General features: G+C 48.1%; 1 protein-coding gene across 1 annotated transcript; it reads right to left on the bottom strand.

The window, feature by feature from the left end:
- Positions 1-587: 587 nt before the first annotated feature.
- On the bottom strand, positions 588-14,917 carry MYOC (myocilin). Its single transcript, XM_079941714.1, has 3 exons — positions 14,285-14,917; positions 3,603-3,728; positions 588-1,990 (listed from the first exon to the last, which is right to left on the bottom strand). The coding sequence occupies exons 1-3, from the start codon at positions 14,796-14,798 to the stop codon at positions 1,206-1,208; spliced, it is 1,425 nt and encodes a 474-aa protein (XP_079797840.1). The 5' UTR covers positions 14,799-14,917; the 3' UTR covers positions 588-1,205.
- Positions 14,918-15,135: the final 218 nt, after the last annotated feature.

The raw sequence follows: 15,135 nt of genomic DNA, 5'->3' as shown, positions 1-15,135 counted from the left end.
TTTTCTAGGTTTTAAGAGTTTGCTACCAGTGGAGTAGAGTGGTAATACCCAGTTGTTATGGGCTGAACTGTCTCCCCGCCACTTCATATGTTAAAGTCCTAACCCCCAGTACCTTAGAATGTGACTGTCTTTGGAGCTAGACCTTTAAAGAGGTATTTAAATTTAGGTAAAGAGGTAATTAAATTCTTTAGGTCTGCTCACCTGAGGTTGTGGCTTATGAAATTCATACCTGTGACAGCAATCTTAGAACCAAATAAGAACCAAATAAGAACCAAATAAGAACCAAAATAGAGCTAGGGTGAAAGAGGGTAAGTTGGAGAAAAGATGAAAAGATTGTTCGAGAAGGACCAAAATCACCAGGAGATGGGCGTAGGAAGGTATGGATTCCACTGTTTGCCTGCTGTCATCGTGGGTGACACCTCAAAACCAGGCATAATCCTCTCAGTTACACACACACACACACACACACACACACACACACACACACCCCGAAATTTTAGCAGCCTGTAATCATACCTCCCAACCCAAAGGAATTATCTGATGGTTGGAATCTGTACTCTTCTCTCCAGCAAAGTATCCCACAAAGTTCAAGGAGAATATTGTGTAAGATGATTTTATTTCACGGGGCAAAGTTGCTGTAATATCCAACAGGATCCCACTGTAGCATTAGAAGCCACCTGTAGTAAACACATTTTATATATGTTCAGCGCTGCCGCAATAGCTGTTCCTCTGCCTTTAGGAGTGCTGCTTGTTATTATAGCTCATGGTAATCAGGCAACATGCAAGAGCAGGTGATGCATGGAACAGGTTCCACGTAGGGAAACATGTTTTTCCCAAACTATTCTCCAAACATATGTTATTTAGCCATTGAGGGCCATTTATTAAAAACTTCGTGGTTTTCATGAAGAAACTACTATGCATTATAGCTTTTGCCTCAAATCACCAGAAAACTTAAACTATTTTGGTTAAATATCCCTTTAAAAGCTGACAGAAGAAAAGAATATCTATTATAATGTGGAATCATCTAAATCCCCAGACTGTTATTCCCGCCCAGTTGGACATGGTGACCATGCACATTCTTCTGGGTTAATGCAAGCTTGGAAAGCCAGAAAAGCTGCATGGGCATGGGCTGGCTGGCTGGCTTTCCCCTCAGGAACCCTCAACATCATTTCCTTCTGCCTTTTCTGCTAGCGCTCGGCGGCTTTTCACACCTGGGAGAGCCTGATGTCATAGGTGACCATGTTGAAGTTGTCCCAGGCAAAGAGCTTCTTCTCCAGGGGGTTGTAGTCGATCATGCTGCTGTACTTGTAGCGGTTCTTGAACGGGACCATCAGGGCCTTGCTGCTACCGGTGCTGGTGTCGTATGCGAAGTTGACGGTAGCATCAGGCAATGAATAGCTGCTGATGGTATACAAGGTGCTGCAGATGATGAAGGCGTTGGCCACCGACTGCTTACGGATGTTAGTCTCCCAGGTTTGTTCCAGCTCCAGATTCTCTGGGTTCAGCTTGGAGAGGACAATGGCGCCTTTGGCTGCCTCAGTGCTGTAGATGACCCAGAGGCCTGTCTCATCTACTGCCAGGTCGATGTCTGTGTAGCCGCCCCAGGAATAGGGGAACTGCCCGTGGTAGCCGGCTCCAGGGATTTCCTTCTCAGCCTTCAGCGTCTCGGTGCGCAGCTCGTATCTGATCACCGTTCTGGACTCCGCCGCCTGGAAGTAGAGGCTGCCCTGGTACACCACGGCGCCTGTGCTTTCCAGCGGCCTGGGCAGCACGTGCACCTTGGAAGGGTAGCCCTGCAGGAATTGGCTGATGAGGTCATACTCAAAAACCTGGCGGATGTCTGTGCCCACTGTGTCGATTCTCCACGTGGTCTCCTGGGTATAGGGGTAGGCGGCCTGGGGGTCTCTCATCCACACGCCGTACTTGCCCGTGAGTGTTTCAGCTGTTCTCAGAGTGACAGGTTCTCCTACCCAAATGAGTTCTCCACATCCTGGTGAATTAAAACAAATACCATGTAGCCACCATCTTTCCACAATGTGGAATCATGGCAGAGCCGGTAGAAGTGAGACCCCCAGAGACAGACCGTCTGGGTTTAAACCGGGCTTTGCCACGCATCACCTTATTTTGTCACTTATTGTGACTTTCAATAAGTTACTTTGCTCTCTAAGATTCAGTTTTGTGATTTATAAGGGGAGATAAGAGTAGTGTTTTGGGTAGTAGAGCTGTGGTAAGTTTTAAATGTAATTATACATGTTAAGTGCTCGGTTTAGAGTAAATGCCCAGTAAATTTTCTGTGATCACTATGTGATATCAGAGTACAGTTGACCCTTGAACAACATGGGTTTGAACAGTATGGGTCCTCTTATACGTGGATTCTTTTCAATAAATACTTCTACTCAGTATTGGTTGTAAAGATGAAGGCTGCACAGAGGGCTTCACACTGTATTTGTAATATTTGACTTAAGCTGGGCAACGTCTCATGATGTTCATTGCATTACTGTTTATGGCTTTCATGTCTGATTTATTTCATTATTATAAAAAATGAGACGATAATCAAGTCATTATAATAATCTCTATAAAACAAGTTTTTCAAGCCCTTCCCCAATGGACCACATACTTCAGCCATCATTTTACTATTTTTTTTTTTTGTGGTACGTGGGCCTCTCACTGTTGTGGCCTCTCCCGTTGCGGAGCACAGGCTCCGGACGCACAGGCTCAGCGGCCATGGCTCACAGGGCCAGCCGCTCCATGGCATGTGGGATCTTCCCAGACTGGGGCACGAACCCGTGTCCCCTGCATCGGCAGGCGGACTCTCAACCACTGCACCACCAGGGGAGCCCCAGCCATCATTTTAATATAATAAAATCTCAGTATGATTTTTTAAATGAAGAGTTGGTTGAAAAACTTAAATTTGATCGAATCACAATAAACCTCTGTATTTTAATGGGCATCTCAATTTCCTTACAGAAAGTGGAAACTCTTTGTTGCCCATATCTCGGAGAATCATATTCTGAATATCTCAAAACTCTCCATCCTCATGCGTGCCCTCTGTACTAGCAATAACTGTCAACAACATGGATAGTCACTGTCTCTGAAAGACACAGCCCTTATCTTAAAGTCAGGCTTTCAGGGAACACCTTTCAGAGGGTCAATTGTACTTTTCCTAAATACCCAAAGTTCAGAAAAGGTACCTTTAGTAACAGACACTATACTGGGATGGTCCATGGTGTCTCTCTGTCCCCAAGATAAAGATATGAAGGATCTACTGGAAAATGTTGTTTTTCAGGTGCAATCAATTCTATATGACAACCAAGTGGGTGGAACAAACACATCTCTCATCTTCCCTCAGTGCAGCCAGTCCCCATCCCAAGTGTAGGTGATAAGATACAGAGCTTTGCTAGGGAAAGGCCAACATCCTGCCAGTGTGCCCTGGAAAGGGAGCAGAAAGGGGCTTCTGTTCCTCTTCCCCTTTCCTGCCTCTGCTCCCAGGGAGGTTATTTGTCCACCCCACTCCCCCATAGTGGGCTGAGCAACTCTGAATGCAGAGCTAGACACAGATAAAGACCACATTGGTACAGCAGAGGAGAAATTGAACTCCATACCAGTGCCTCCCTCTTCACTCCTGGGTTGACCAGATGGACTCTCCTTCAAGATTCGGGAAGCAGGAACCTCAGTTAACTCTGACTTCAATTCCTGAAAGTCCACGTTCTCCAAATTCCATTTAGAAACTATATTAAAAGAAAGAGGCAAAACTACTGTGAGGAAAAAGGCCTAAGGATAGACTATGTTGAGAATGGGATTTAAATAGGCTTCCGAAGACATGAGGATGTTTGAGATTTGTTTTAAGATAATAAATGGGGTTCAGGGAGGGGGAGGGACAATGAAACAAGATTGGGCTATGCTGACAACTGTTGGAGCTGGGTGATAGATATGTTAGGGTTTGTATTATTCTCTCTACTTTTGTGAATGTTTGAAAAATTCCATGATAAAAAGCTCACAAATAATAAATTGCATAGCAATGTGCCTAGCACAGAGTAGAGTATTCAAAATAAAGTAAGCTTGTACAAAATTAAAATAATTCCCACTAGAAGGTCTGATTTATGAGTAGGTGAGGTGTGATGCAGGGATATTGAGAAAATCCTTAGCATTTTCTGGGACGCCAGAAATTCAACAATTAACAATTCTCTGCCTGACTTAGGTGTTTTTTTCTCCTGTCATAATGCAAATGTTCCCGTAAGAAGTAACATATTAAGCTTTAACGTGCTCGGCTGAAATATTCTGTCAGATCCCTTTCCAAGACCATTTTAGACAAGGAAGAGAGTGTGCAGGTTTCCTACAGGAATTTGGGAGACGGTTTGAGCCATGGAGAAGGGAAGAGGTGTGAATGACACTGGTTAGACGTTAAGTCATCACAGTGTATCACACGTTGCTACTTTGACTTAGGATCATGGCATATAGCAGCCCTTGAATACAAGGAAAAAGCACAGCCACAGGAGCAGCTGTTTTAAAATGCAGGTTGGATTATGGTTCAGGTATGATGAGGCCAACAGATCAGGAGACAATCGCCATTAAAAAGATAGCTCGTTATACTCACTGATCCCTAGAGGAGGGGGGACCCCACCCCATAGAGGGCCACACGGTGAAGCACCAGGGTTCATCAGGAGGGAGGGGGAACATGGGTGAGAGCTTTATTTTGATTTCCAGGGGAAGGAATGAGTGAGGCAGGGTAAGCAGGTTTAGGATTGGCTACTCTGAATAATTTCTGCAGGCTCTGAAGCGTAGGAGCTGTCCCCAGTTGTCTGGTACCTGGCCCGCATTGATCAGGGCAGGAGAATAGTCGCCCTGAGTGTGAGACCCGATGGAGGAGGGGTTGGGGGTGTAGGCATCGAATTGGTTCATTTGCGTATGAAAGGTGTGCTTACAGGTGAGCCATTTACCATCTTTAAGAATTGGCTAACCCTCTGAGGGACAGTCCCTCCTGTTATCAGCAAGACCCAGATGTCAAAAGATATGCTTAAAACATCGGCCTTTTCTCTTGCTGAACGTCTCAGGCAGTCTGACCTGGCCCCCAGCCCAGCAGAATAGCAGGGAGGGCAGTCAGGGCAATGCCTGCGGCTGGGCTCCCACACAGCCCAGAAAGTCAGGAAGACATTCTCTGTCTTTCATCACTTGTTAGCTTAACTCTTCTAAATTCACCTCTCAGGCAATGGAACTCTTAACCCTCCTGGATGTGCCACATTTCATCAATCTTCAGCCGCACATTCTTTCACATTTTCACATGTCTGGAATCAAGGTACCCTCTTATAGTCGCTGGTATTCAGCTTAGGTGAACTACAGTACTAGAAAAGGCTCCTATAAGGAGGTAGGGAAAGCACCCAGCTAAGAAGCGCTAAGGCTTGGGCTGGGCCAGGGCGCTGGGGTTGGCCTTCAGGTGTAGCCCCTCCACCTCCCCTCCCGACCCCACAGCAGTCGCCACCCCTGCCTTTCATGCAGGGGCCTGGCCTCCAGGGGAGTGTTCAGCTGGCCTCCAGGGGAGTGTGACTGCCCTGGAGGGGGTGCGTGCTCACATCCTGGGACGTTCCTCAGTCTAGACTGGGCCGGGTGACTGGTTATGAACTCTAAGCCAAAACGTGTCGCCAACTGAGGTCATCCTAGATATGCACTCCACACTCCAGGGGTAACTGGGAGTACCCCTAGCGATATGGAAGGTCTTCGGTGTCCGCAGCCTTGGGAAGCTGTTTATCCATCCTGTCAGCCAGCCCCTCTGGAGCACCTATTAACTGTTAAGACTAGATGTGGAGAAAACAGGTGAATAAGATACAGCTGGTCCATGGTTCCCTTTAGGAATGGATAATCTGGCAAAGTCCTCTTGGCCAGGAAGTAACATGGGTTCATTCCAGGCTACTTTGGGAACCAGGATCGGTTGGACCATCCAAACAGTTGCTGGAAAGTCCTGGGAAGTTAATTTGGTTCCTTGAATCTCCTTCTCCCTGTCTGAAGAGCTGTGGAGGTGAGGAAACACCTCCGTTCTTCCCTCTAAAGATTGCCTAGACCTAGGAGGGTACCCAAGGCAGAGGCTGCTCTACTAGGTCAGATGTAGGTTCCCTAGACCAGACCAGTCCGGGACCTGCGTGGGCAGCATGCGAGAGGAACAGGGTGCCCAAGGTCCCCTGTTCTTCTGTGCTGCCAGGAATAGGTAAGTGTGAGGAAGCCCCTTCCTTTACGAGGGGCTGACAGAGCTGTCTTCAACCGTCCCAGCCTCCTGAAGCCCAGGCCTCTGCCCTCTGTCTGCCTCTCCCAACCACTTGACTTATCTCTTAGGCCTAAAACACAAGGAGAGAGCCCTGACTCCTGGCTGTCAGAAGCCACCACCCCCTGCCTTGCCTATGCAACCTCTGACACTGACCAGAGGCTCATACACTGTGGCCGTTTCTCAAAGTCATGTCACTGAGCGAGTTCCCTGAGATGAGCTGTTTTCCTTTCCTTTGTACCTTTCCTTAGACCACTGTTCCTCAGGATAATTCAAACTTTGTTTCCATTAATTCAGAACATAGGAGCTGGTGTCAAGTAACGTGAAGTGAGAGAGAAATACTGCAGTGACATCTGTACCAAGCTGGAGAGTTCCCTCACCCCACCCCAGCTCCCTGCCCTTCAGCTCCTTGACTCACAGTTGCCATCCATCAAGGGCTACTGTGAGCCTGCCCTCCCCTGCACCTGGCTCCTTCCTCGGTGCATCTGATACAAATTATTTCACTCTGTGAGTGTAGCTAGGATGGTCATATAATTCAGTGAGAACTTTTACTGAAAAGAAGATGTATGTTGAGAAAAGTAGAGGCACACACCTGCAAGTCAGTGAGAAGAAAATTCAGAAAAATGGGGGACTTCCCTGGTGGTCCAGTGGTTAAGACTCCACGCTTCCAGTGCAGGGGGCTCGGGTTCAGTTCCTAGTCAGGGAACTAAGATGCCACATGCTGGTGCGGAAATGCCCTCTCGGGAATTCCCTGGTGGTCCAGTGGTTAAGACTCCGCACTTTCAATGTGGGGGGGTGCAGGTTTGATCCCTGGTCGGGGAACTAAGAGCCCCACAAGCCACGTGGTGCAGCCAAAAGAAAAAAAAAAAAAGAAAGAAAGGAAAATGCCCTCTTTAGCCACAGGGAATAAAAAAAAAGTGAGGGGGAAACAAACCCAAACAGGCATTTTCCCAGGTAACTTCATTGAAGACATTTAAAGTACTGGCACTGAAATACTGAAAAACAGCTTTGTAAGAGATGATTAACAGGTATTTATGGCTCTTTCTACATTTCAAAGCAGTTTTATGTAAATTATTTATGTGATCTGGTGCCTTCAAAAGTTTTAGAGAAATAGAATAAGGCTTTAGAACTGCAGTCTGCCCCTAATTTAACTATTGCCACCACTTACTAAGTGCCTCCTATGAGCCAGGTCCTGTGCTAGGCTTTTGCTATCATTACCCCTATTCCACATAACAGTCCTAAGAGGGAACGTTATGATCTTCGTTTTGCAGAAGAGGAAACTGAGGCTCAGAGAGGTTAAGTTACTTGCCCAAGGTCACACAGCTGGTAAGTGGTGAGACTAGGACTTGAACCCACGTGTGCCATCGTCATGGCAGTTGTGAACCTTTCCACCCTGTGGTGGGGATGTGGGTCAGTTATAAATGTACTGCCTGTCAGTGCTGAATGCACCCTTCCATAGATGCTCTCTCAAAAAAAGAGACATTTCTCCTTTAAAGTGAGTATGATGTTAGGCTTTCTCAGTAGAGGGCGCTAGAGGGACACAGTGCGGGGGTGGGGGGGGCGCCCAGTCTCCTGCAGTGTCCCGCAGGGGCTGGGCTGGCAGCAGGAGTGTGAGGACATCTGGTGGAGCTCTGCCTCAGGCACTTGCCAAGGATGTGGTTCTTCTGTGACCTTGCAGCCTCAGCCTGGCCATAACGTTTCCACGACCCTCTCAACACCGCACCCAGAGTCCTTGCATGGGGACCCCCGTGCTCTGCAGACCTCTGCAAGCCCCTACGCTGGCTCTGCAGGGCTCCTGCAGCCTTTCCCAGACTCAGGAGATGTCCATTCCACCTCCAGCCTGGGCTAACCAGCCAGCGTCTCTGCTCCCTGATGGGCTCAACCCCACCTTCCTCAGTGATGTCGGAACCCATTCCAAGTTTGTCCTTCCTCTGTACCCTCCCTCAGCCCTAGGGTGCCATGTGGGGTTTATTTTATCTCATAGTTGCTCTTTCATCAGTTAATTCTTTATATTGAACATCCCTGACTTAACCTGCTATGTGGTATATGCCTCCTGCTTGAACTGAGACTGCTTCCAGAGGCTCTACACTGCTCAGCACCTCAGGGGGTGACCCACTCCTGGAGCTGACTCAGATTCCAGTGGGTGGCTCATGCACACACAGCTCCCAGGCGATTTTCCCAGAGAGACATCTTCCCGTCAGCTCTTCCTCCCCTACACGTGCCTGGCTGGTGCCCAGTTCCTTTCCTGGTCCCACCAAGGTCCTCAGGGCTCTAACCAGGGGGTCTTTCTCCCTGGCCCCCTAACCCCCAAACCCTTTGCAAGAACCACACCTCATGTGCTTTCTTTGGGGTAAACAAGAATCACAATAAAACATAAGGTCGTGCTTCCCTGGTGGCGCAGTGGTTGAGAGTCCGCCTGCCGATGCAGGGGACGTGGGTTCGTGCCCCGGTCCAGGAAGATCCCACATGCCGTGGAGCGGCTGGGCCCGTGAGCCATGGCCACTGAGCCTGCGCGTCCGGAGCCTGTGCTCCGCAACGGGAGAGGCCACAACAGTAAGAGGCCCGCGTACCGCAAAAAAACCCCAAAAAACATAGGGTCAGAGAATGGCTTCCAGAATGACTGTAAGGCCAGTTCTCAGTTGGCAGGTGGGATGGTTGGATTGCAAATCTGCTGGGTGCTGCTTGGCTGTGTCAGCCAGGAACACCTGGCAACGGTCAGATGCCCAGAGTAGAGTCGCCTGGCATAAGAAGCAAAGCCTGTGGGAGAGGATGCAGAGCCCAAAGGAAGGCAAGCCGTTGCGTGAAGGGGCCTGGCTGAGCCAGAAGTCATAGTTTCCTAATTCAGTCCTGCCACGTACCAGCTGTGTGACTTTGGGCAATTACTCAATTTCTCTGAGCCTCAGAATTCTTAGCTCAAACTATAAATGATCCTCAGTAAAAATGTAACAAAACTAAAATTTCTCTGGAATGTTTCAAAATCACTCAAATTTCATTCTGAATGTGGGAGAAAAACAAAAAGAGGTTATGAAAAGATTAAGGACTGTATTGTATCAGACAGCTAAAAATTTTTAGGGCTTTTGTTTGTTTCTATGAAAATTCAGTCCTTCTGCGGTTGAGAAGTTCATGTCTATTATAAAATTTTGGAAATATTTTCTTCATGCTCTGTCGTATTTATATACTTATGTGTAGATATATAAGCAAATGACGTTGTAATGATTTTTGTAGTTATTTTCTATCACTGCCTGAAAAGTTAGGTCAGTATTATATACATGAAGAGGATGAAGAAAAAGAAAGGTGCCAACATAATCACAGGTTCTCGTGAATACTCTAGAAGGTGAATATTAGCTAGCAGACTACTGCCCTGGGTGCTGCTCCAACATATACTGTTTCTGGAATCAATGTGTGTTACAGAAATGATATGTACACGTTGACATTTTGATCTATAAATGACATTCTTTTTTTTTGGCCGCACTGGGTCTTCGTTGCTGTGCGCAGGCTTTCTCTAGTTGTGGTGAGCGGGGGCTACTCTTCATTGCTGTGTGCAGGCTTCTCATTGCGGCGGCTTCTCTTGTTGCAGAGCACACGGGCTTTAGGCACGCAGGCTTCAGTAGTTGCAGCATGTGGGCTCAGTAGTGGCGGCACGTGGGCCCCAGAGTGCACGGGCTTCAGTAGTTGCAGCGCATGGGCCCAGTAGTTGCGGCGTACAGGCTCTAGAGTGCGCGGGCTTCAGTAGTTGTGGAGCACGGGCTTAGCTGCTCCACGGCATGTGGGATCTTCCCAGACCAGGGATCAAACCCCTGTCTCCTGCATTGGCAGATGGATTCTTAACCACTGCGCCACCAGGGAAGTCCCTATAAATGACATTTTTAAACAGTGGAGCTCAAGCAAAAGAAGCCCTTCGTAGCTATAATCCATTTACTGGGTGGTCACTCAGTGCCAGGCACTGTGCTGGATGCTCTCCTGCGTTACTTCTAATTGGGGGGATTATTCTCCCCATCCTGTAAGTGAGGAAGTGAATCTGCAGCACTTGTGTTGAGCAACTCTGGTGCCCCTCCCTGCATATCTTGCCCACCTTTTTCTAGCCATTGCTGTGTCAACCTCTGCAAGAACAAGCCTGGTGCTCACATCTGTGGATCAGGGAAGTGCAATATACCCCATGGGATGATCCTTGGCCAACAGAGTATCGAATCTGGGAAGGAATGCTCCCTTTCTCTGTTGCATTCTACACAGATTCTCAGAAGTCTTGATGGGGTACAGCCTTTGCTGCCCACCATGGGGACCAGTTGAAGAAGGGCCCTCCCCCACTGCCCCATGCTGGTTCTCTTTCCTTCCCTGTCACACTCTCCCCTGTCCCCGATTCTCCTCCCTGGGATCGTGGCCCATACAAACACTGCACACAAGCCCTCATCCCAGGTTCTGTTCTCTGAGAGTCCAAAGCAGACGAGAAATAAAGGGGAAGGTGGGATTTCTCTTGTGACGCTATAAGCAACTCTAGTTTCTCTTTTGGTAATCTGTATTTTCTATTTATTTAAAAGATTTAAAGATTTCTAGACATTTCACTACAGAATTATTACTACAACATCTTATATGCATATATTATTTCAACTCACACACACACACACACGTATAAACAAGTGACTTCCATGATTCTAAGGACTTTTTTTTTTTTTTTTTTTTTTTTGCAGTACGCGGGCCTGTCACTGTTGTGGCCTGTCCCGTTGCAGAGCACAGGCTCCGGACGCGCAGGCTCAGCGGCCATGGCTCACGGACCCAGCCACTCCGCGGCATGTGGGATCTTCCCGGACCGGGGCGCGAACCCATGTCCCCTGCATCGGCAGGCGGACTCTCAACCACTGCGCCACCAGGGAAGCCCCCTAAGGACATTTTTTTTCTATATAATAACTACACAATAAAGAAGATGGTGGTGACAGTTCGAATTACAGGTGGAGTCAGGAAAAGTCCACCTCCTCAGGCCTTTCCTCTGCCCACTCGGCCTCACTAAGCCCTCAGTCCCACACCCTCCATCCCTCACTTATTGCCTCTCCTGCCTAAAGCACACCTACACCTGAATCCCAGCCGCACCAAACACCCCTTTACTCTCAAATCTAGGACCTTGAAGCACATCTTTTGTTCCAAGCGCTCTTTCCCTGATGTTTAAATGTAGCTTTTCTGTCATTCATCTTTAGGTTCTATAAACTAGAGGTCACGTCAGGGTCCTGAAGAGCCACTGAACATCGGGGGAGGGGCTTGAATTCTAGTCCTGGCTCTGCCACTAGAGGGCTGGTGACCGGGAACCTCTGAGCAGCCTCTCTGGGCCTAAGTTCCACATCTGCACAAATGAGCCAGAGGCATCAGATGCTCTCGAGGCCCCCTTTCCAGCTATACATTCTTGTACTAATGTAATTTCCTGCTCACGAAAAACCCACTGCTAGAAAAGAGCTTCCAAGTCTGTAGTTCACTATAATGGGCTGTTGTCTTTATTTCAAAAGTAGAGCAGCTGGAAAGGACAAAAAGAAATATAAAATCAGGGCTTCCCTGGTGGTGCAGTGGTTAAGAGTCCGCCTGTCAATGCAGGGGACACGGGTTCGAGCCCTGATCTGGGAAGATCCCACGTGCCATGGAGCAACTAAGCCCGTGCGCCACAACTACTGAGCCTGTGCTCTAGAGCCCACGAGCCACAACTACTGATCCCACGTGCCACAGCTACTGAAGTCCGCGTGCCTAGAGCCTGTGCTCTGCAACGAGAAGCCACCGCAATGAGAAGCCCGCACACTGCAATGAAGATACAATGCAGCCAAAAATAAATAAATAAATTTTAAAATATATGTATATAAAATCAGAGAACACATTGAATAAATTCCCAAAAACTTGTTAAATGACCACAAGACAATAAAAAAAATGTTTCCTCTATTTTCTCTCTCTCTCACATACACACACACACTCTCTCTCTCTCTCTCTCTCTCTCTCTCTCTGTCTCTCTCTCATGGGTTCTGTTCATTCAGTTAACAGTCTGAAATACGTAATGCCTCATAACACTTCTATTAATAATGATTCTTTCATTTGTGCTCAAAGACTCAAGTTCAGCAAGTCTCAGCACCATCACTGCTCAGCTGTTCAACCTGGGATCCCTTGGCATCTTGTGACCTTACTTCCCTTCATTGTAGAATTTAGAATTGGATCTTTTCCAACTCTATCAATACAGGATTTTAAAAAATCCTTTATACCTTAGAGTCATTTCATTTGAACCCTACAAAAATCATTATTCACAACAGGAATTTTCATTGCCACGTTATGGGTGAGAAACCAAGGTGCAGAGACTAAATGACATGCCCGAGGTCACACCCAGGCACGGACCCTTGGGTTTTCTGGTGTCACATCTGTGCAGATTTTGCCTTTCATGCAGAGCCTCTTTAGAAGATAATTTCCCTTCATTTTATTTTGAAGATTTTTCAAAGCTTTTGAAAAGATAACAGACAGTACAATAAATCCCCCATGTGTCGTTCACTTAGATTCGTCAACTGCTAATATTTTGTCACATTTGTATCATTTTTCTTTCTCTCTTTATATATTTACAGTCTTTGCAAACCATTTGAAAGTAAACTGTAGACATTCTGATGCCTCATCCCTAAGTGCTTGAGTATGTATCTCCTTAGAACACGGATATTCTTCATAACCACAATACCATACCTCACCCAAGAAACTGAACACTAATCCAATAACACAACCTGATAAGCAGTCTATATTCAAATGTCCTCAAGGATCCCAAACCTGTCCCTTGTAGCTTTGTCCCCCTGGATGCAGGGGCCACTCCAGCATCATGTACTGCCTTTGGTTACTACATCTCTACAGTCTCCTTTAATCGAAAACAAGGCCCCCACCCCCAGCTCCCTTATTTTTTCTTTCTTGATGTTGACATCTTTGAAGAGCCCAGACTAATAGTCCCCTAACTGGATTTGCTTGCTTGTTCCCTCATGATTGGAAAACTTATTAAACAGTGAATATTTGGGAGCAGAGTTTCACAAAAAGTGACACAAATACTTTCTTCCCAACTACTGGGAAGAGTGTCCCTCCTCCCTCAGTGTACACTCATGGACTCACCTGGCAGGGACCAGGATGAACAGAATGACATCTCAGGTAGCAAAAGCCACTTCAAAGTGACTTAAAAGCAGAGGTTCTCAGATTGGACCAAGAGCAGGAAAATTTCCAAAACAACATATTGAGGGAACCCACACTGGGTTGCTGCCTCTTTATTTTGCCCAGGAAGGACACTTAAAAAAAAACCCTAGCACCTATCATCATTTCATAAATCTATTGTCATTTCATAAACAGAGGTCATTTTAACAACAAAAGGTAAGCGTCAACAATCTCTGAACAAAGACTCACAAAAGGACAGTTTTCTAAAAAGGATAGTTGGCAACTTTCTACTGATCCTATATATTTGCATCTCACCTGGTCTTTATATTTCTCATTTTGCTATGGATTGTGAAAACTGTCATGGGTAGGCACAAGAACTCAGAACCGGGGCTTCCCTGGTGGCGCAGTGGTTAAGAATCCGCCTGCCAATGCAGGGGACACGGGTTCGAGCCCTGGTCTGGGAAGATCCCACATGCTGTGGAGCAACACAACTACTGAGCCTGCATTCTAGAGCCCGTGTGCCACAACTACTGAAGCCCGCGCGCCTAGAGCCCGTGCTCCGCAACAAGAGAAGCCACCGCAATGAGAAGCCTGCGCACCGCAACAAAGAGTAGCCCCCACTCGCCGCAACCAGAGAAAAACCCTCACGCAGCAATGAAAACCCAACGCAGCCAAAAAATAAATTTAAAAAAAAATAATAAAAAAGAACTCAGAACCACGAACCTCAACAGAACTCTTGGGAGCTGACTCACTAGCAACATGTGAAAGTGATTGCTTTGCCCTCCCTAATTTGTCTGACTCACGCGTGGTCTCCAGGAGAAAGGAGAGGGCAGGAAGGACAGGCCTGGCCACCTGTAACAGGTTTCCGTGAACCGTGCCACCTTCACCCCATGGTGTTACCTTCCTTGGAGCCTGGTGGCACGTCCTCAGAGGTGCTGCGGGCCTGGGGACACAGGCCCCTCCTCAGGCTCGCTACCTCCTCGCTACTGCTTTCCAACCTCCTGGCCAGATCCCCGTTCTCTGCCTCCAGTCGTCTCTTCTCCTCCTCCAGAGCTGACTTGTCACGGACGAGGTTGCTGTAGGCTAACTCCAGCTCCTTCTGCAGCCCCTCCTGGGTGTCCCAGGGCGTGGCAGCCTGGCCCAAGGTCAGGCGATGGAGGAGGGCCTCCAGGTAGCTGAGCCGGGCTTTGGTGGACTCCAGGGCCGCGCGCTGTTCGCTGCTGTCTCTCTGCAGGTCCTGGATGGCCGACATGGCCTGGCCCTGCTCGAGGCAGCTGGACTCATTGGGGCTGGCCACGCTGAAGGTGTACTGGCATCGGCCACTGCGGTCGTTGGCCTTCCGGAACTGTGCTGTCCTGGCACCCACACCCCATACCAGACAGGCCAGCAGCAGCAGCAGCTGGACAGCTGGCATCTCGGGCCTGCAGTGGCAGCAACGTGCACAGAAGCCCTCAGAGCAGCCGCTGGACAAGGCTCCCTCTGAAACTCTCCCCTGCGCCGCGAGGTGTCTGGCTGGGTGGCCCGGCTGATTCCTGCCCTGGCTGCACAAAGGTTTATATATACTGGGGGAGGCAGCCCTGCGTGGGGGGAGGATGATGCGGTCACGTGAGGCTGGGTGAGGCCGTGCACAAGGGGGGGTGCTGTTTTCACACTGCCAGCAAGAGTCTTAGAAAATGACCTTCCAGAAGTCTGTTTTGAATTTCTTTTAAAAAAGAATGTCCCACTTTATGCACCCCACACCCCCATAGCAG

The sequence above is a fragment of the Stenella coeruleoalba genome (genome assembly GCF_951394435.1).
Source record: "Stenella coeruleoalba genome assembly, chromosome: 1".
Taxonomy (NCBI): Eukaryota; Metazoa; Chordata; class Mammalia; order Artiodactyla; family Delphinidae; genus Stenella; species Stenella coeruleoalba.
Note: the sequence above shows the minus strand (reverse complement) of the source record. Positions and strands in the feature narration are given on the sequence as shown.